The 22,925-nt window shown below is 46.9% G+C and overlaps 1 protein-coding gene across 1 annotated transcript; it reads left to right on the top strand.

Moving 5' to 3' along the window:
* Positions 1–2,126: 2,126 nt before the first annotated feature.
* Positions 2,127–7,728, top strand: LOC136943146 (GDNF family receptor alpha-1-like; the record flags this gene model as incomplete). Its single annotated transcript, XM_067236374.1, is given in 3 exon segments — positions 2,127–2,331; positions 6,004–6,051; positions 6,895–7,728. Coding segments are annotated over 2 exon segments (218 nt in total), but the record flags the coding sequence as incomplete, so codon positions are not given.
* Between the last annotated feature and the right edge of the window lie 15,197 nt (positions 7,729–22,925).

Here is a 22,925-nt window from a genome sequence, read left to right as displayed (position 1 = left end):
AGAGAGAGAGGGAGGGAAGGAGGGAGAGGGAGAGAGAGAGAGAGAGAGAGAGAGAGAGAGAGAGGAGAGGGAGGGAAGGAGGGAGAGGGAGAGAGAGAGAGAGAGAGAGAGAGAGAGAGAGAGAGAGAGGAGGGAAGGAGGGAGAGGGAGAGAGAGAGAGCGGGAAAGAGCTGGACAAGGCCTGTCAGGGTTACAGTGATATTGTGTCCACTCATGCTAAACCTGAAGTGCATTGTTCTTAGATGTGCCTCCTCAACATTTCTTCGTGGTCAGCAGACCACAGCACTGTTCTGCAGCTCGGTCCCCCAGACCACAACACAACTGTTGTCCGTGTGGGAGAGACTTCACTGCTTTCCTCAAATTGTTACACTAGGAGATTTTGAAATGTTCTGTAGTAGATGGGGCATGTAAAGTAAGCCATCCTAATCCTGCAATATTTGCATTTACAGTGCACAAGAGACGTAGATTGCCAGTGCTCTTCAAAGTCTGGATTTTCAGGGGTATTTCTAGCCGTGATTGTGAGTGGTCCTTTCCAGAGGTTTATAGTAGCTAGCGATGGTACCGATATGATGTTTACCCACGATGCCGTTTACTGATGCAGGCTGATTATAGAGATGAGCTGTCGTAGGCCCTCACGCAGTGTTTGCTAACCTGCCCAATAGCCACATCATCGCCCTCTGTTTAAGCGTAATGTTATCTACTGTGTTGCTCTGTGGATCTTTCTAAGCCTGCATATCTCTACAGGCTGTCAGTTGTCTATATGCTAACATTCATCTGAGGTGATGATATCGCATTCCCATAATTCCTAGTTGAACTAAAATGTAGAGGCCGTGTTCGCTTAACTGACGCGCGAGCAGTATCTTGCGCTCTCTCACATCATCGGAGCCGAGTTGGACTGCCTTTAATCTGGTGCGGAATCAAAGGCTGCTTAACGGATCATCCAGTTGCGTACCCCGGGGTTTCCACGGCAAGCCAAACATGGGCGACAGCACGCCCGCTTCCTCCGACAACAGGCTCCGTTCTGCGTGTCTAATTAGGCCTTGTCAGAAGACAAAAGGATGGGTAAAGAGCCCTATCTCTAGTGTGAATGCGCTCATCAGTCCTCCGCTGCGCTGACACAATAGGAATAGGCTGCAAGGCCACGGCTTGCTGGCCAAGCCTCCCTCCTCACTGGCTGATAATGAAATCAGCTCTCATTTATTTCTGCACAGCCAGCCTTTGACAGAGGTGTGTGTGGGTGTGTGTGTGTGTGTGTAGGAAGGCCTTTTAGAGTTGTTAGTCAGGCAGAGACCTTTGTAGATTCCGATCTTGATGACAGTATAGAGCACAAAACCGACAGTGTTTGTATGCGTGCAGTAAATATGTGAGATGGTAAAAAATTACTTAATGCAAATTACGAAATATTTTTATCTTTGTTATTTTTTTTCCTAAGTGTCGGCTCATAGCTGGAATGGATTCTGTGACCCAGGGAGAAGCTAGGCTAATTACTCTTCTGGCTGCAGGGCTGTCCCATCTATCCTGGAGTGTGTGTGTGTGTCTATGTGTGTGTGTGTGTGTGTGTGTCTATGTGTGTGTGTGTGTGACTGCCTTCAAAGCCAGACCAGGTGCAGTAGGGCCCTTCTAATGGACTCAGTAAATAGCTCCATCATCACTTTAGTCTTTGTTTTTATTATCATCGTCACACATAACATATTCATATCCCTCAGCCAAAATAAAGAGCTTTCTAACACACAAACACACACATGGATGCACACACTCATGTGCACATACACAACAAGGATCGTGTTCCAGCTCAGAGTTTACTTTTTAACTTCACATAATTTGATTGTGTTTGGAGAAGGCAGGCCGGCAATAGCTATTAGGGCAAATGGATTACAGTGCAGTACTGGTGTTTTTTCTGGTAATGGATTGATGATAATGTTTGATTTAGGACCTAGAGACATTTACTATCTCACAAAAAAACATCACACAGACTTCTCACACATACACACACAGTCTGTCCTACACACAACACTTTTTATTTTCTAGTTATGTTACCACATAAGCAGAAAGCCTGTCTTCACCCCCCCGCTCCCCTCCCTCCCCCATTGGCAGCACTGACCTCCTCTCCCCTCCCCCCTCCACAGGGAATGCCATCCAGGCGTTCGGTAATGGGACTGATGTGGGGGTGTGTGGCAGCCCATGCCCCCGGTACAAACAACCACCTCTACCACCACCCCCTACCAGAAGACCAGGGAGCGCTCCCCCAACTCTCTGGATGCCGCCGCCACGCACAACAACCACCTCAACACTGGAGACCAGAGCATCTACCACTTCTGTGGCAGCCTACAGGTGACCCCTTCCCCCCTGCTGCGCACACACCACCTCCCCCAACGCTGGCACCACGCTGGCACCACGCTGGCACCTACGCTGGCAACCCGCGCTGGCACCACCTCCCCCCAACGCTGGCACCACGCTGGCACCACGCTGGCACCACGCTGGCACCAACCTCCCCCAACGCTGGCACCACGCTGGCACCATGCTGGCGCCGCGCTGGCACTACGCTGGCACCAGGCTGGCACCAGACTGGCACCACGCTGGCACAGCTGCTGAAAACCATGTTCAGATGATGAAGAAAACTGTCTAGACAGGGTCACGTCTGTCTCCACTTTTGAAGTTTTTGTTTTGTTTACAGTTAAACTGTCATCCAAATATTTTTGGGAGATCAATACCTGTGTCTTAAGTTCACACAGAAATGTGTGTGTGTGTGTGTGTGTAGTATTGGGATACATTTGGCTCCTGGTGAGTCTGTGAGCCGGAAGTGTGTGAGATTTGACTACTAAGCAGTGTCTAAGCTTAGCTAGCTGTTCATAGATAGAAGGCTGTTTGAGAGACTGACGACCTTCTGAATGCTGGTGCTCGGGTTTGTTTTCATTTCTATTCCTGTATAGATCAGACAGAGAGAGACCAGAAAGATCAAACGTGTTTTATATTGTTGATGTTGGCCTTCATTTATCCCTTCATCTTCCTCTGTAACAATATCACCTTCTCAAAGTCACAGCGACAAGGTAACTGTCGAGCCACCGAGTCTGAATGTCACCTGATGCCACCGAAAGCGCCCATTAACTCGTCTGACCGCCCGTCCGCCTTGCCCCTCTGTCCCCCCGGTGCGGTTGTCTGGGCCCGTCCTCCACAGCACCTCTGGGTGAACAGCCATTCACATGCTAATAGGGATGAGGAGGGGGGATAACAACGGCTCATTACAGAAGGTGGACCAGGCTGGAGGTCAGGGGACTAACCTACATGAGAGAAACCTGTTTATCAGAGCGACTTACATCTAACAGAGGAGCACAACACACAGTGGTAACTGTTAGTGTGGGACAGTTAGCGGAGACATATTTATTCCAGATTTAAATACATACTACAGCAGGCAGGCAGGCAGGCATGCAGGAAAGGTTCTTGCGCTGCCGCGATGAGCTAACAGTATAACTGTATAATATAAGACCAGGTTAAATAACCTGTTATTAGAGACTGAATGAAAATTATATTCTGACATCTCAAATGCACACACACACCCACATACGCTGTGCTTTCACACAAGCATGATTGCACACAAACACACAAAAACACACACTGAGTTTTTAATGAGAGGCTGGTGGATGGTGTGTTGGCGCTGGAGTGTCAAGTAGAAGTTAATGAGAGTGTGTGTTCCTGTATTAACCCTGTTTGCTTGAAGGCTTGTGCGTGGTTTAGGGATGCCTGTCAGGGCCTGACAATCTCTCTGTAATGACACACTCGCAGAACGGGCCACAGAACAGAGCACACACTCATCCTCTAGATACACACACACACAGACACACAGACACACACACACTGGGTGAGCGCACACCCAGATACGATGCAGACTGCGCACTCGCACTCACACAACCACACACAGGTGTGCATGAACACACTGGACCACCATCCGAAGGCCTCCATCCTGAACCAGCTTTGCAGGCAACAATACATCCTCAAACTCCACAGGCCAAACCCTCCACAACGAACGCTACTCAACCAACACTTAAAAGAAGAAAGGAAGACTCCCCCTCTCCCAGTATGACCCCCTCTGTCAGCTTCCCGTAAAGAACTAGAAAAACCGCTGGAGACGTGCTTTTCTGCTTTCCCATTGTTGGAACTCCAACATCTAATTTGCTTCCTGTTTGTCTGGCAAAAACGAGTGTTTTTGACCCGTAAGCTTCAAAACTGAATTAGGCAACACTTCTTTGTTTTGTCTTTTATTCCTGCAAGAGGGGTTCTTTTTTTGTCCGTAAATGTTTCTCTTTGTGTGAAGGGAAGACACTGGGAGAGTGGGGCATCTTTTATCCTACGTGTGTGATTAAATGAAGTCAGGTAGCTGGCAGCAGTTTTCCAGCCCAGAACAAAGACAAAGAGAGAGAGACAGAGAGGGAGAGAGTATCTGAGCGCAGCAGGGTTAGCTTGCTAGCTAACACTCACCAACCTGGCTGTCAGAGAGATTGGGCCCTAGAGCTAACACAGTCTGTTCTTGAGAGTTGTGAATCTGAGAAAAACTGCAAAGCACCCCAGGACCTTATGGAAATCAGGAGTAATGAAAATGGAATGTTGCTGTCATGCAATTTAATTGTACAACAACATTACAAACGCACCGTGCAACCACATACAAACATATTGTACTTAGATACTAAAACACACACAGCTTGGTGTGTGTGAGTAAACAACCCCCCCCCCCCACAGCCCCCCCCCAAAGCCAAAGTCCTCAGCCATTGTTGGCTATCCACTCCCACACACACACACACACACACACACACAGACACAAATAAAAACCTATACTGCAGTATGTGCTGCAATCCTGATTCCTCCACCATATATCCATCTGATGATGAGGGTATGAACCTAGATCAGCATTTCTTGGGAGTCCAATAGATGGTCATAGTGAGAGAAGGAGGAAGAGAGTTCACCCGCAGGACAAACATATCTAGCTGGATTCAGACGCAGGTAACAAAGACAAACAGCATATCTACACCCACCTCTCACAGCAGGCCCTAAAACAGGAGCCAAAGACACACTAATCCTTACAGCCACCCACACAGAACAGAAGCAATAATCCATCCGTCTGAGAATTGATGTGGAGTTCAGCATCACATGTGAAATTATTCATTTCTCTCTGTTTGTTTATGCGGTCATATCATATTCCCTGTATAGTGAGCTCCAAACACAAGGATGATTTATGGATATGAATCCATGGAAGCATTTCATCCTGCTGTTTGGTGGCGAGGCAAGAGTATAATAATACTGCCTTGATCACTGAATTATAATGCGTCTCATGTGACTTCTCGCCTGGTTTGGGGAGGGCAGTACGCACTAAGACTGTGTGTACATCTATAAGACTGGCAGACTGAAACCCCCATGGACACACACACACAAATTGAAGAACAAATACAGACACACACACACATATACACACAAACGCAAACATTTCTGACTCCCCCCTTGCCTTAGAGTCAACATAAATGTCAACTCGCCATTTTGGGAAGATCCCAACACCCTATAAATCAAAAATAGAAATGTTCCTGCCAGTATCAGAGATCATTACAGTTGGATAGAAAACAAACTGATCAAATCACCTGGCAGAGAACAAGCATGTAGCCTACTGTGAGGCTCTCCTGTTCCGCTCCAGGCCACAGATTCACACCACTCTCCCCTTCCTTAGATCCATCCATCTCTCCCTGCCACCGTCATCTGCAGCACTTCTTCAAGGCCTCTCTCTCTCTGCCCGCGAGAGGGTTTATTTCAGATGAAACAAGTGCAGCCTGTACCTCAGGATAGCCTAGTTCTGGATCTGGCTGTGTCTTAAAAGAGGAAGTAAAACTGTTGAATGATAACGGTTCCCTATCCAATACTGTCTTATCACATTGTCTGAGACCGTTTTTTCCCCCTTCCTCTCATCTCGCTGTCTGGCAGCCGAACGTAACAGAGGTGATCATATCTTTGTCTTCTGCTTTACAGGCTCAGAAACTGAAGTCCAATGCTACTATTGATGGAGTGTTGTGTGTGGTAAGTTCTAATCATTTTCTAATGACGCTAGATGACATCAGGTCCAAACTTTTCTCAACACTGGAGATGATCAGTGTAGACATGGAATTAAATTATTCCTGAACAGGTCAGACAGAGTTATGATTGTAACCTAGATCCCTGACCCCCTGTCAAAGGTCATCCACTCCTTCGACTGAGTTATGGCAACCCTCCCTGAAACACGTGCTCATGGTCTTTGTAGTCCTGGGGGCTGAAATGTGATCGCTGCTTATCTACTGGCTTTTAAAGTTCAGTAAATGTCATTGTACATAATAAAGCTGCATTATGCCATCGAGTGACATTTAAGGAGGCACTGGCAGGTCCAGGCAGCCTGAAAAGAGATGACCCTGCTTTCAGCTCAGCATTTTATTAGTTTGTCAAACGCCACTTTCATCTCATCTCTGAAGCGACACACGGATAGAAGAGAGCAACCCTGGCATTTCACTTAGCAAAACCCCCTTTTATTTCCTACGCGGAGACTCAAAACAAACCGCTAAGTTTGATAATGTTATTGAAAGACTTAAATTTGACTTTGATTATTCAAACCTTTGTTTGAGGCAGTGTTTGTAAGTGCAACAGAATTCAGACACAACCTGGTTATGGATGCTGTTGGGAACAGACCAATCACTATGCTTGAACAAAAATAAGCAATTTATTGAGAGCAAAATGCCAATTTATTCACTTGTATTCAAAGTGGACCCTCAAGAGGGTAATGACCCTAAGCAACTTAAACTGAGTGTTTCAAAAAGAAAGAAAGGGTTGTGTACTGATTACCTCCTTATATGTCCGTGCTTTCTCACCCCTCCTCTCGCCGTCTCCTTCCAGGACCCTCAGATAGACGACCCTGGAACATCCACCGCCATCTTGGGCTCAGCCACCCCGAGGACCTCTATGCTGCCCCCTCAGGCCTGGATGCTGTACTGCACCCTGGTGGCGCTCTACCCAGCGGCCGTCTTGTAGCCGCGCCGGCAGTCACAAACACACAGACTGACAACACTTTGTACAAAAAAAACAAACATACAAGAAACAACATTCTCTGTTCCCAGTATACCTGTTGTGTTTTTCTTTCCCTGGTTCCCTGACTCCTTTCTTGAATTCTGGTTTTTAGAGGCTTACGTTGACGCAGTGTGCTAAAGTGATCTTAACGTGCTACTCGGTTTTGCTCTGTGTTTCCGTGAAAGGGAAAACGTTTTCCGTCGCGGAATCGGCGATCTTAAGCGCAGAAGACGCGTCGCGGCAGCGCCGTACATAACCGCAGGTGTCTTGGGGTCATGACCCACTGCACTGTGCAACCATGAGATAGTCATTTAGCACTGTGCATCTATATTGAGGAGGCGTCTTTGAGACAAGATGTCCACTGTCACTTCTTCAAAGAGTGGTTCAAATGAGGTAGGCATTTAGATGTAACTATATCTCATCTGTGATGTGTGTGTGTGTGTTTTGAAATGGTGTATGCCATGCTTTCACATTAGAAGGAGTAAAGGGGTCAGGAAGACAAATAGAGCAAAGGATTTCCCCAAGAGTGATCTCCAAGGATTGGAATCTTCAGTCCTAAACGACCATCGATCAGTTCTTCAGCCATCTTGTCACATGCTCCTCAACCTGCATTGTTACTCCCCTAGCCTGAGCTGAACCCTTAACATGTTTGAGCTCTGAATCACACACACACACACACACACACACACACACACACACACACACACACACACACACACACACACACACACACACACAAGCATGCAAAGCACACAGGCAAAGACTAGCACACACACACAGCTTGTTTATCTTTACCCTCGAAACTTGTATATTCAGCTATTATGTAGAGGAGTTCAGTAGGCCTATAACAACATCTAGTTCAGGACTTCTCTCAGCTAGATATAAGGAGATCATAGGTAAGGTAGATCACGATGGATTGAAGACACTATGGCAGGACACTATTCAAAGCTTTGCTGGTACACAAAGTAATCAACTTCAGCAGGTGTGGGAGTTTCGTAAGCTTCCATGCCTAAAAGCGTTCCGGACGGGGAGTAGGTTGAGTACTTTCAGGCGTGAGACTCGCAGGGGACATGAAGGCCCTGTTATAGGAAGTGGTGTTCCTGACTCTCATAGCCGTTGCTTTATGATACACTACTATTACGCACACTTTCCTCCACACAGCCCAGCCATCTGTTCAGCATAGTGTCACATTGACTTGACAATGGCGAACCTGTCATTCACGTCGGGGCGCAGACAAGATGTCCTCATCACAGAGTGCAGATACAAACTGTACCATGTGACCCCTCCCCCCACACGATACGTAAACGATCGTGTTTTGTACTGTATGTCTATCCTGATCATCTCCAGGGAAAGTATCGGCGTTGTCTCATAATCGTGTGTAATTTTCTGAAGTAATGTTCCAAAAAACGTTCAGCATTTCATCATGTTTTGGGATCAAACGTGGAACCTATTCCGACCCAGCAAACAGTCACCTCACGCATACACGTAGCATGTGAAGCAAATTGCGTTAGTCATTGGAACAGTTAAAAACATTTATGACATGCTGCTTGGTTTTATGACATGCTGTGTGGCTTTTCAAAAACTTAATGTATAGTACACATTATTTACAGGGCATTACAATGATATATGTATGTACTTGATTGAAACTTGTAATTTGGACAATAAATGTCATATTATGATATTCTGTTTGGGAGCACTACGAGCCATTTTTTTATTTAGATAACAGAATACGCCGATTTAAACTCGATTTTCTTTTCTTCCATATAAAACATATGTATCCCCCAATTTACTGTATATAACTTGCATTGGAAAAGGAGGACATAAATGTATGTGTGCCCAGCTATGTTTCCTAAGCAAACTAATGATGTAACATATGCCCACTGAAGAGTGAAGTTGGCTGTCTCATATTATTTTGGGGATGTACCTTGTTATTTTTCTATCTTTTATTTTTCCGGCCTTTCTTTCTAGTTTCTATGTCATGCTTTAGGACCATTGACCAGGATAGCCTGGTCACACAATTCTGTGTGCTTTAGGACATGCTCTGTGGACTGCAGTGACTGTTCTGTGACATCACAACACATGGGGAGGGGCCTAGCTCACCGCTAAAGCACAGACACGTGCGGAGGGAAGCTTCTACCGAGCTGCAGTTAGAGAATATTGCATGGATGATGAGAAACGCAATAACAGAGCATAAGAGTTTGAATCTGATCCATGGGTGGGGTCAACATGCCTTGGGTGGCTTCATCTAATTGGCCACTGGTGTCAAAGCTACGGGGTGTCCAGCTGATAGTTTCAGAGACGAGGTGAATGTGTTCGTATGAGGGGTGCTGGACGGCCATCTTAAATATTCCACACAGAAAAACGGTGCAGAGTATATTTGTATTCATCTCCATGATGTCGGTTGTTTAAAATAGAAAAAAAAAAACTGCTATGTTTATATTGACTGGAGATCATGAATCCCTCAGCTACCTAGCGTTATTTCTTCTTAGCTTGTGGAAATGTACAATCTATTGTATAAAATGATGATTAAAAAAAGTTGACTCATGAAATATTCTTGTTTCCTTGTGGTCTTTTGTCCACATGATGATGATGAGATATAGCAAGAGAGAAAGAGAGGGGGGGGGGGGAAGACACTGGTAATTAACTTGCATAACAAGGAGGATGCAAGACAAATCAACAAGATTGTCTAGGCATAAAGGAGGGGGGTTCAGCTAGCTTACAGCTGAGAACGATCATAAAGTCAGGACTTAAGAGCTATAAGTACCCTAAAGACCCAAAGTCATATCTCAAAAGTGACAGGCAAGGCTCCCTAGAACAGTGAGAAGAAAGGGGGGCCAGGGTGAGTCAGCATTAGGGGAGACTGTGGTGTGTGCGAGTGTCTCAATAGCGGAACAATAGGGTTCTTGCCAAAGTTTAGAAGGTAAAACCCATAGAGCAGAAGCCAGAAGAAGGAGAGATGGAGGATGGAGACACGGGTTAAGCATGAGAGGATGGAGACTGAGGGCTGAGGTGAACTGGAGTTGAGAAGAAACTAGAACATGTAGAGTGGGGGCTTTTGGGGTAAAGGAAGTTGATCAACACTTTAAGAGCCAGGGGATGTGCACAAAGTTTTGGGGTGGATAGGAACGGGTTAAAGAACCTTCTAGAAGGTTCTAGAAGATTGTTTAATATTAAGAGGCAGGGTGGGGGTCTGATCCTCATATCCGTCTATATAATAAGATGTCCAAGGAAATGTGAGTGCCTTTTAAACCTTCCGTGTATGCTGCATCTGCCTTAGTGAATAAACCATCAAGCCACCTCGACTTTGAAAGATATTCTGTCTCCGACTCCGATTTTTGAGAATCTTTCTGATCGCCTTTTTGTCTCTTTCAACAAGAAAGCGAGAGGACTGTGAACAGCGTTTGTCTTTACCACAAGGAACAGGAAGTAGAAGCTACTACATCATGTGCTTCAGCATCTATGTAGGGCCACTGTGTGCCTGACCTTAGGAGGACCACAGTTTAGGGATGAGTAACATGACGACTTCTCACATCCCCGTTTGTCTCTTTGAACTTTGTCCTGATATCAAACCGAAAATGTCACCGGTGTTTTATATCGACACAATACCAGATTGTGCTGGCTTTGAACTGATGTCTTTGTGAAGCGTTGGTAGTTGTTGTTAGAGAGAGAGAGAGAGAGAGAGAGAGAGGGTGAGTTGGGGAAGATAATAAACAGCTGATGCAGAGGCAGAATGCAGCGCTGACAGCTGTCTGAATGACATGGAAACACATGTAGAAGGTTGAAGAGAAAAACTGGTTCCAGTGTTTGTTTGCAGAATCCAACGGGGTTAAGGAACTGCAGTTCAACTGACTCGAACAAAATCTCAAACTATTATTTTGGAGGAATATATAAAAGTGTAAATGATGCTGACAGGTTGTCCCTCAAGTCCATACAGTGCATAAAAAAGAATAATGCCGATATTTTGTAAGCTGAGCTCTCATTGAGGAAAGGAGTTCCCAAGCGAATACATTTGATGAAAACAGATAGATGTGGCCTAGGCTGAAGAGGCGTAACACATATTATCGGAGAAGGAAGAGTGAAAAGGGTATTAATGTCAAACAAATGCAATGCTAAACCTTGAAATGAAATCCCCCTGGCAGAAAAACACAACGGTAAAAGACAGACATTGAGTATTAATTCTCATAAATGTGGGCCGAATTGGATTTTTGATAGCGGGAGTCAAACGGCTCTTCACTGTGGAGATTGAGATTATTACAATGTATAAAGCTCCAGTCTAACGACCTTTTCTGTGAAGAGGCTTCATTCCTAACCCTGGTTTGACCTGCAGAGGTGTCTGAGGTGGGGAGCTTACCATTTACTCCATCATGAACTGTAGTAGGCAAGTGAATGATTTAATAGGTCTCATAAATACATCTCACAAAGAGCTTGTTTATATGGTCGGCCTTCATCCTTTCTCAGGGATAATTTGTATAAAACTGACGAGATGAAAACAGAGGGATCTGTAACGATCCATCCCCTGCCGGTGTCCTTGGTGTAATGCAGGGTCTGAAACCAGGGAGAAGTACACAAAAACAGACCAGTCACATGACCAAGGCCTTCATTAAAGTCCATTAATCGGTCACATGGGGCCTGAGCCAGAGACACAAATCTTTCCCTCGTGGGCAGCTCTGTGTCACAGAGACAAATGGTTTATGAATATTAATAAATGGTCTCCGCCTCCTTTTTCCTTTTATTCTCATCCTGGTGTAATTATGTTGGTGTTTTACAACCATGATATACTGTTGGCACCTCTGTTTCCATAAAAAGTCATAAACATGTTATAGCAACAGCGTCATAGATTCGCACTGTCCAAACGTGTCTGCAGTTTTGCTGTTTTTATTGTGGCGATCAGGCCTGCTGGCGTTAATGCAGGCCACCCGTGACTTTTCAGGGTGAGACTGTGTAGGCAAGAGGTCAACAGTGTCAACATTGCTCTGTGAGAGTGGGAGTCCAGAGGACAATACGCAGAGTGTGTGTGAAATGAGTGTAGTGTGTGAGATGCGTGTGATTATATGGTCATATTAAGAGTGTGTGTGTGGGGGGGGATCAAAGGACAACTGTCTGCTTTGTTAGTCAGCCAGTCTCCCGGCATTTGACATCAGAGTCAGTCGGAAGGAGATGGCTCACCGTCGCCACGACAATACAAAGATGGAGGTTTGGACGAGACATCCATCAGGGGAGCAGGGCCGGGCCTGACCCCGGGAGAGCAGACCGCCAAGTGGGGGAGGAGGGTCAGGGTCTGTACATACACACACACACACTCTCACACACACACACACACACACACACACTCTCTCTCTCTCTCTCACACACACACACACACACACACACACACACACACACACACACACACACACACACACACACACAGGAGATGGTGATGGGATTAAGCATCGATGTTTAGTACTGAATAATAGCAGACATATGGGAAGAGAGAGAGAGAGACAGAGAGAGAGAAAGAGAGAAAGAGAGAAAAGAGAGAAAGAATGAGAATAAGAGAATTAGTCAGTATGTATAAGAGGCAGGGACTTTAACTGCATGAAATTCAAACTGTATGTAGTTACTAATCTGTAAGTATAACCTGCCAGTAACATCAAATCAAAGGCTACTTGATCAATGAGTATAGTCCACTCTGCTTGGAATGTGATCAGACTGAAATCCTGAGCACACTAATCCATACTGAGGATACCTGAGACCGGACACATGAGATACATTCTCCAATGACAGTATGAAGAAGCATCAAAATGTTTAATAACTTTGCATATTTGTGCTCATATGCACATAACAGTTGTGAGCTGCCCTTCTGTAATACAAAGTTCAACAAATCTGTGTAAAATACATTACATGGAATTCATTCGTTTACTTTACATTTATACATTTCTGACTGTATTCACAAGTTAAAGTGTGGCATTTATACATCCACACCCATGCCAGGAAAGAACTAAATTATTATGAACATATACTGTAGAATGCTTAGAACAAACATTTTAACAAAGGATGCCTACTCATCTAAACATGTAAACAAACATTCAACATTTTTTGCAACGGTAAAAACAAAATAGCAATAACCCTTTGAGTGATACAGTGCACATATTGTACAGGTGAGATGGAGGATCTGGTGTTGGCTTAATAAACACTGCACAGAAAGAAGTGGGAGTTTGTAAAGCTACAGAAGTTAGGTGTAGTTTTGAACCTATATGCCCTTGTCAATATTACAGTTTTACAACACACAACAGCAAAATAAAACAGTATACAAAATGCAATTGAAATTGTAAATAAATTCATGAATCTTAAATAAACACATGCGCAATGATATGTTTACTGACACAGTTTTTTGCAGAAAAAACTAAGCATATGTTAAAACATCTTCACAGATCTGGTGATATGACGCGGATATGTTGCTGGTATGAAACAGCTTTATATTGGTATTACAAATACCTGAAGTTAAAAACATTGATGTAGCAGTTATATTCCTGTTTTGTATTTCTATCAGCGCACACAGACATGAATATGGAACCCAGCTTTAGAACATAGTACCCTTTTCCTACAGAATCCTGAGCAGAACTTGTAGAACTGCAAGGCTTATACAGGCTCAGTGTATGGGGCGAGGAGGATCACAGGCATTTAGTTGTCCAAGCCACATAAAAAAACGAAAAAACAGAGGAGCCATTTTGTATTCTTAATGTATCTGCTATGAAACGGGGAGGTAAGCCGTCCACTTCTTCTCAGTCCAGGATGCTACTGTACACACTGAAGTCCATGCTGTACCTTCCCAGAGACTTCTGGAAATCTGCTCCTGCGTTTCCTGTGGAGTGGTTCTACTCTGGGACCGGAGGGACCAATGACGACAAAGCCTCGTCAACCTGGGCGGGACTTGTCTGATTTCAGGCCTATCAGAGAAATGTCTCTCTGAGATGAACTCCACCCCCGGCATGAGGTGAAGAGGCACAGGTCACTTAAACCGCACCTCAACCAATTCCACAAACGACGGATAAGAAGCTTCTGGAAGTTATCTACACAAGAGTTCAGAGAGCGTTCGCAAGCGACCTCAGAATTGGGTCTGACAGGCGTGGCGTGGTTGCGGTCAGGCGGGTTTAAACGCAGGTCCCCTGGTGATGCACCGTGTGTGGTTTGCGGATCTTGAGGCCCAGGTGCCTGTCTTTGATGTCTCCTGGTCTCTGCTGCGAGGTGTCCACCAGAGCGCTGGCTATAGCTATGCCTGGAGAGACAGAAGGTGGGGAGGAGAGGGGAGGAGGAGGAGAGGGTGGAAGAGAAGTGAACTTCAAAGAAAGGAGTCTGAACAGCGTGACATGTGAAACACAGCAGATAGAAATGAGTTCACCCTCTCCCGCCAGCCAGCAGCACCCCCCCCCCCCCCCTTCCGACAACGTCTGAACCCAACTCAGCCTATCAGGGTTCAGCAGGAGCCGCTCAGAGGCTTCCGCAGGTTAGCGAGCCGTGTACCCCCCCACCACACACACACACACACACAAGGGCAGGCTTCTCTCCGAGCAACCGCTGTCTGATGGTCAGCTAGCTACCCACAATGCAGCCTAGCGGTGTGACGACCGACAACAGGAAACACAATGGCAGATGTGAGTGTCCCCTCCCCGGTCTCCTGTAGTCGTAGGCTTGAACCCTCAGCGGTACGGACGCTTCTGGGCGCTGGCGGCCTTGACAACACTCATTAAGACAGACAGAGAACACACTGTTCACACTGAGCCAAGTAAACAACGCAGCAAAACAAGGAGAAGCTCACTGTAGTCCTTTGTGTAATTTGGTCACAACATGTTTAAGCATTTCACACTCAAGTGATTTAGTAGGGTTTTTTTGCAGGAGGAAAAGCCGATTATGTGTGTGAGTGTGTGTGGGTGTGTGAGTGTGTGTGTGTGTGCGCATATGGACATGGCAGACTGTGTTTCAGTGTTGTCTCTCTCCATCATGTACTGCCTGCCATACACAGAAGGCCAGCTCTTAGAGATTACCCAACAAGAGGACTGGGGGGACGGAGTGAGGAAGAGGAAGAGAAGAATGATGAAGATGATGAAGGAAATATGGTGAGAGGGAACCTTTGGAGGTGAGAGAGAGAGAGAGAGAGAGAGAGAGAGAGAGAGAGAGAGAGAGAGAGAGAGAGAGAGAGAGCTCTAGTTGTGAATTGGCATGACACTTGACAGCTTCCTGGTTTACAGGTGACAGTCAGGTTCTCCACTCGAAAGTCACAGCTTCATCACTTCAAAATGACCGCCTGTCACTATGGCCCTCCGTAAGTACTGTATATCACATCGCCATTGGAACGTTGTCCGGCAGGAACTTCTCAAACTTTGACAGTGTGTCCCTGACAGCCCTGTCCCATTCCAAACAGCAACCTCTCCCCATGCCACCTCTCACAAAAGTAATTATCTTCTCACAATAACATTTAAAGATTACACCCTCACTATGCTTCCTCTAAAAGTTTCAAAAGCAAGAAGAGAGATTTCCGTGCCTTTTTCGAGATAGCGGGACGCATCGCTCTGACACCTCACAGAGCGTCCAGGACTTTCTGGCTGAACAGATACAGTACAGACGTCTGCAAATGAGATTAATTGCGCGAGGTAATCAAATCAGCATCCAGGTGAGTGCAGGTGTCAAGAACTCGTCGCTAATGCGACCCTCGTCACATTAATGGGATTGTTTTGTCAGGGGAGACGTTGGGTCATTAGGCCCTGATGGAGTAAGTGGCCAGGATAAGGAAACACCGTCTCTGGAATACAGAGACGCTATGGTGAGTTACAGAAGGTCAAGTTTGGGCGTCCCAGTGGCTCACTGGGTAAGAGCGCGTACCGTTAAGGCTAAAGGCCCTTGCACATTGAGTGCAAAATTTTCATATGGGTTTTTCTGTAATCGTCAGCCTCAAAATTCGGTGGCTCTGAATTGTCAAATAACCTCTCAAAATGCTGGTTATGGATTGCGAAAAACACAGAAAATCGAAACCGATCCAAACTTATTTTTTGACGGACGAAGGTTTCGGAGGCAGTGTGTAAGCGCGATTGACATAACATGAGGTCGTATTTATTTTTTAAGTGCGAACATTTCGGACACAAATTTCGGACTCGGTGTACAAAGGCCTTAACAGCTAACGCAGGGTCTTGGGTTTGAATCCTGCATTTCCTGCACTTCCTTCACTTTCTCCCTGCCTTCCTGGCCCTCTCCCAATGTCCCATTGAGAAAAATAACGTGGAAAAATGGCACAAAACTGACGTTTCCAAAGAATGTCCTTGATACAGCGCTACTGTTTCTACAATAACGCGGTTGTTTGGAAAGGCAAAGGGGTAACTGAGACCTGAAATGAAATGGGATCTTTTGTCAACCATAATGACTCTGCAGTCTGCTTACTACAATACCTTTTGAAATTAGAACACAAACAAGACCCAACAAAAGCACAGTGTACTGTACCTCCCTGAATGTCCTGACGCCAGCACATAAGGACTATTGACTCAGACCTGTATGCCAAGGCCGGACAGGGCTAGAGTTACAGGCTGGTGTGGCTTCCCAACAACACTGATTACAACAGCATTTAACCTCCCGCCCTCCATCCCCTCTCTCTGCATCCCCCCACATCTCCATTCCACATCCCTCCCCCTTCCATCCCCTCTCTCTGCATCCTTCCAGATCTCCATTCCACACCCCTCCCCCCTCCATCCCCTCTCCCCATCCTACCATCCGTCCGTCACTCATCCCTCCATCCCCCATCTTTCCATCATTCTGCTGACCAGGCGGGATCTCTGTTCCAGCAGAGAAAAAGCCTTTCATACAGCAGCCAAAGAAAGTGTGAGTTGATCTACCTGAAAGAACATCCACACAACAAACCAGTCCTAGCAAACCAATGAACATGTGTTTGATCCTGTCATCCTGTAGTGAACAGAGTGCTGAGATAAGAAACAGAGAGGCACAGGGGGGGAACTGTGGCTGCAGGTCTGCAGGGTGGCTGCTCCTGTACTGTAGAGCAGAACAGCTGTCTGTGGAGAAGGTCACCGTATCGAGGATCCATTCTGGGTCAATGGGCTCGGTTTCCTGCTCTGTTGTCCAATCCCTGTCAAGCGGCTCTGCCCTCCCACCCTCAGAGGGACACCGCGAGACGCAACACGGCGCCACTCATGACCTCGGCCAGGGCGGGGGGGAGCGCCGCGGGAAGTGTGTGTTCTTCACGGAATGCCAACCCAGGTCAGGCGCGAAAGCCAGTAGTACTGTTGTGCCACACGCACACACACTCAGTGTCGTTGTTGTTGCTGACCAGAGAGGGAATCTCTCTGTCTTCTTAATGCCACAGACCACACGGTGACAAGGTGTTCCCAACTTCTCACGGTTCTCAAGGCACGCCAGTCTATCCTATACAGGCACGCACACGCATGGACATACAAATAAGACGCACACATGCATAAACAAAAACAAGTGTGTGCGAACATGCACACCTTAAAGATGAGCCTGGACAGGGTCCGCTGGGTCGAGGGTGTAGGAGAGCCAGCCAGACGAACAGACAGATGGAGGTAGAGAGATGAAGCCAAACGGAGAGAGAGATAACTGGGACCTGTGATTGTGCTTCTTTTCCATCTTCCCTCCATTGGCTTGGAGAAAAGGAAGGGTTTTTATCAGGGTGTTACCGTGGAGACTAATCTTCACAGGCGCCATGGGGATATGCTAATCTTGTTGCCGGGTTAGAAGGGTGCCACCATGGACACTTACATCGCACAGCAGTTCAGTGGACACCTTTCCTCATCTACCCTCACCCTCACCCCCTCCCCCCCCCCCCCCCCCCCCTCTCTCTCTCTCTCTCTCTCTCTCTCACTCTCTCTCTCTCTCTCTCTCTCTCCCTCACCCACTCCCCCTCTCACCCCCTCCCCCTCCCCCTCTCCCTCTCCCTCTCCCTCTCCCTCTCCCTCTCTCTCTCTCTCTCTATACCATCCTCTCTGTATGTGTGCGTATGTGCGTGATCAGACCTGTAGACACAAAGGCTTAAAGGACCCCATGGTTTCAGATACTTGTAATCTTTTCACACCGATGGACACTGTGGAGAATTGTGTGTGTTTCTGTGTTTGTGTGTGTGGCTGTAGGAGAACTAGGATGAGTGTGAGGTGTCTTGCTGTGCTTTTATAGTTTGTCTATCACCTAGCATTGTTGAAAGTTCATGGTTTCTATACTTACTCTGTCATCAAACACCAGCTTGGAGCTACACATTATGTCTCTGTCGTTGTATCTCTGTCTCTCTTTGTTTGAGTCAATGTGTTTGTGAAAGTACAATATGCGTGTTTCTGCTTGCAAAAGTGTGTTTGTGCGCACGTGTGTCTGTGTGTGAGTATCATCTCCTCTAAAGGCAGCCTCTCTGAGTCTTTATCCACCTGTTCTATCCTGGGGCACTGAGCACTGCTGAGCTCAGCATTACACAGCAATACTGCTGAAACGCTAGGAAACACACACACACACACACACACACACCAGAAGATCCCTACAGCTCATCCACTTTTTTCCAGCCCCTTAGCACCAGCTGCCAGATATAAAACACACACACATACAAGTTGCCATAACACAAGTGGAAAGGAAAGAAATGAAAAGTCGTTGGATAGAGGAAAAAGAGAGGGGGAGAGAGAGAGAGAGGGAGAGAGAGAGAGGGAGGGAGAGAGCGAGCGAGAGAGCGAGAGAGCGAGAGAGCGAGAGAGAGAGAGAGAGAGAGAGAGAGAGAGAGAGAGAGAGAGAGAGAGAGAGAGAGAGAGAGAGAGAGAGAAAAAGACAGAAACAGTAGTGTTATCTTCTCCCAGTTCGCATGAAGCAGGTCAGAATTATGGCTACCCCTGGTGTGTGACGCCAACACACCAGGGGTAGGAGCGGAGGATGAGACGGAGAGGAGAGGAAAACAAAGAAGAGAGAGAGACGAAAAATAAACCATCCTCTCATGAAGGATTCCTCTTGAAGTGAGTCAGTCGAGGGACGAGGCGGAGATCGTCTGGAGTGACTTCACTTCCTGTTCTCAGATCCATGATGGAAATATTCTGACCCTGCTTCTCCCTCCCTGTGCTTCTTCAGGGAGGGAGGACAGGAGAGAGACAGCGAGAGACGGACAGACAGGGAGATCCAGAGAAAAGTCTATCCATTTCATCTCTGTATCTCTCTTTCTGCTGTGTGAGCGTGGAATCAGGGTTAGGAGTTAAATCGTGACGGTGTGTAGTTGGGTTCTATCAGTCTCTGGTGTGAATGCTACTGAGGTTAGTGTCCCCATCATTCCTCTCAGGTTAGCATGCGTCAGGTGCTCCAGGACACTCTCTCTCTGTGGTGGATCAGACCAGTGACAGCACAGCAACCAGCAGCTTGATTCCAAAGATCTCTCTCTCTCCTCTGTTGTTGGCTTTTGGTCTGCCTGCCTCACTGCCTGCTTGTCTGTCTATCTGGTGACTGCATGTGTCTCTGCCTGCCTTCCTGCCCGCCTGCCTGCCTGTCAGCCAGACTGCCTGCCTGCCTGTCAGCCAGACTGCCTGCCTGCCTGTCAGCTAGACTGCCTGCATGCCTGCCTGCCGGCCTGTCAGCCAGACTCTCTGTATTCCTGTCTGCCTGCCTGACTCCCAGTTTAGAAATCTTCTCCATTGAAGAAACACAAGCAGCTTTACCTCAGCATGGGGAGTCAGGTGGCTGAGTGGTGAGGGAATCGGGCTAGTAATCCGAAGGTTGCCAGTTCGATTCCCGGTCATGCCAACTGACGTTGTGTCCTTGGGCAAGGCACTTCACCCTACTTGCCTCGGGGGAATGTCCCTGTACTTACTGTAAGTCGCTCTGGATAAGAGTGTCTGCTAAATGACTAAATGTAAATGTAGCATGAGAATCTGCTGCCTGCTGGAGCAAAGTGCTTAATTCCTCCTTCGTCTTTATAAGGCATCCTAGAGCTGTGCCCCTCACACCTGCTCACGTATTACACTCTATTCTGGAGAGGGTAGGAACACACTGACTGACTGACAGCACTTACCCAAAAAGACAAGGATGCTTTGGAAGAAGGTGGAGATGGTGTGTGGGGGTTGAGTATGCTAATTAAAGTAGTTTGAAGCGTGTTTGTGTGTGTGAGAGAGTGAGAGAGAGAGACAGTTTGATGGGTGCTGACAGTGCTAAGCCTATTTCAGATAGGATATGCGTCGTTAAAAAGGCCATCTTCTAATTCATTTCCACAGCATGGCAGCATATATAGCTCTTCTGTAATATCAGGTCTCCGTCTATGGCAGCAACACAATCCCGTTTGGCATAAGGAGAGTGTTCTGGAGGAAAGGATCGATCCAGACGGCTGCTGTAATTCATCCTGATATAACCTGTGACCTTCTCTACCTTCCTTTAAAGCCAAAAGTGTACGTGGGAAACATCATGTTCTAAATTAAACGGAAAAAAGTAGCTGGCTGGAGAGCTGGTGAGTTGAGAGCGAGGCGGGCGTGTGTGCGTGCGTGGGTGTGTCAAGTTCTTACCAGATTGTCCTGGAGGCGGTATACCCGATGGAACTCTGGGTAAACACAAGAGGACGGTCAGAACGCCAGCTTTGCTTCCCCAGCAGGGCTCCACGGCAATGGGCTTGGGCATGACCTGGGGACGGGAGAGGACAGAGGTCATGCAGAGTCACACAACGCTGACCAATCAGAATCCTAAGCTCGTGGGGGCCTTCAATGCCTGTACACCACGGATATGTACACCAACTGATAGGACGAGATTTCAGTGACACCTGACATCTCTCTTTCCCTGGTCAGGAGGTCACTTGAACTTCACACAGCTCTATATACAAGACATGAGGCCTCTCGCTCCAGACTGCCAGGAGACAGTGGCTTGCAGGACAAGCTTAACGAGTTAGGATAGTGTCATGTATCCCTTTGAAGGATTGAAAAATGATTACCCAATGCTGTACCCAAGAAGGAAATATTCTTTGGAAACTATATTAAAAACTGTTTCCTCAAACGTATATAGATCACTCTGTATCCTTCCTGTTTCACTCATTTTAAGCATGATTCATAAAAAAGGAATGGTTTGATGATTCAAGGTTGCACTAATAAATTAATGACAGACTTTCCTCGGTCATCGGCTCTTTCTTGAGCATCATCACAACACCAAGGCGACAACCGTTTTTCCTGATTCATTCGTCGGTTAATTCTGCAGTAGAAATAAGGACAGCAGTATCCACCGTGACACTAATATTTCCACTTGTCCCTGATGCCAGGTAGCTAACCTGCACTAAGGGGAGCCTTGACCGCCCCAGGCCTCTGCTGTCCTGACACTGGTGAGAGGTGGAACACATCTGTTTAACTTAGTCTGGGGCTCAAGAGAATGAAGGACCATAGCTCCAGCCCCCTTCACCCAGGTTCCACCGGCCCCTTTCTCCCCCAGGATGAAGGCCTTGTGTCTGGGAGAACAGGGCTGACTGGCAGTCCCTCGGGCTCCAGGTGACGGCTGGCTAATGGAGATGGATGGGGAGGATGTTTCAGAGAGGTAGGTGGTTTGTGTGTGTGTGTGTAAAAGTGTGTGTGTGTGTGATTGGGCCAGTAAGGAGTCACTTCTGTCCCTTCAGCCCTGGACGCCACATCCATTCTACTCAGGCGTCTTGAGGGACAGCCCCTGTACACAGACACACACCCTTCATTTATATCCATAAGTCTGCCCCTCTTCCTCCATCATGTCTCTCCCGGGCTAACAGAGCCAAATAAACTCTGGAGAAAACCCTCCTAAATCTCTGTTCCATAAAGTCTGGCAACAGCAGCAGTGTAAGGTAATTCAGTCGCCACATCGGACTGGAAGGGGATTGAGTTATCAAGCAGGTTTGACCCTTCCGACCCTCCGTACCGCGCAGGGACAGTCAAGAAGACAGGGCCAGTGTCTTCTGACCGCAGGGGTCTGAAGGGTGGACCGTGTTTGCCACCACAGTCTTCCCTGGTCAGGAGGTGGATGTGGTTGTTTACAAGTCACACAGCGACCGTAAGGTTTAACCTCCGACCCTTAGGAATCAATGTCCAATCAATGGAGCTCAGAGCCAAACCTCAGACCCAGTTCAGGTTTCACACAGCAACTGAGAATTCACTGTGGATTATGCTGCACTTTTTAATAGTACAGTAGATCCTTGTGCGGGAACAGGTGCTGTTCTCGCAGAGAGACAAATACTGTAGGTACGGTTAGGGTAGCTTTCTCTTGATACTGAAACCCTTCATCTCTCTCTCTCTCCCTCCCTTTCTATTTCTTTATTTCTCTCCCCCTCCCCCTCCCCCTCCCTCTCCCTCTCCCTCTCTCCCTCTCTCTCTCTCTCTCTCTCTCTCTCTCTCTCTCTCTGTCACCCAACGTCACATTCCCAATGCTTATCACAAGACAGAGAAGAGATAGAAAGACGAGATGAGAATGGAGAGGAGATGAGAATGCACTCCAATTACACAGAGGGACACGGGCTGCGCCATCCAAACACTCTTCAATTAAGAACAAACATCAAAACAATAAGCCATTATTAAAGTGCTAATTAAAAACCAACACTTACAGTCAATAACAAAGAGACCACCACACTGTGCAACCTCCCAAACACGCGCACACACGCACACAAACACACACACCCCCGCACACAAACACCCACATACCCCCTCCATTGCTAATAGGTTTAAGTGCTCAAGCATACAGCCTAATTACAGGGTTGCGCCTCCCTGTTTGTTCAGCATTTCGGAGCGTCAAGAAATGATGAATTCTCCACCACTCAGAGGAGGAAATGGCTCCGCTTTTAAACTGCAACCACCGCCTGGTGAAGAGAGAGCCGCACAAAAGCACAAGGAGAGGTGGTGAAGAGAGAGCCGCACAAA

This window comes from Osmerus mordax, chromosome 5, assembly GCF_038355195.1.
Source record: "Osmerus mordax isolate fOsmMor3 chromosome 5, fOsmMor3.pri, whole genome shotgun sequence".
Classification (NCBI taxonomy): Eukaryota; Metazoa; Chordata; class Actinopteri; order Osmeriformes; family Osmeridae; genus Osmerus; species Osmerus mordax.
The sequence above is the reverse complement of the archived record's forward strand: the minus strand, read 5'-3'. Positions and strand labels throughout refer to the sequence as shown.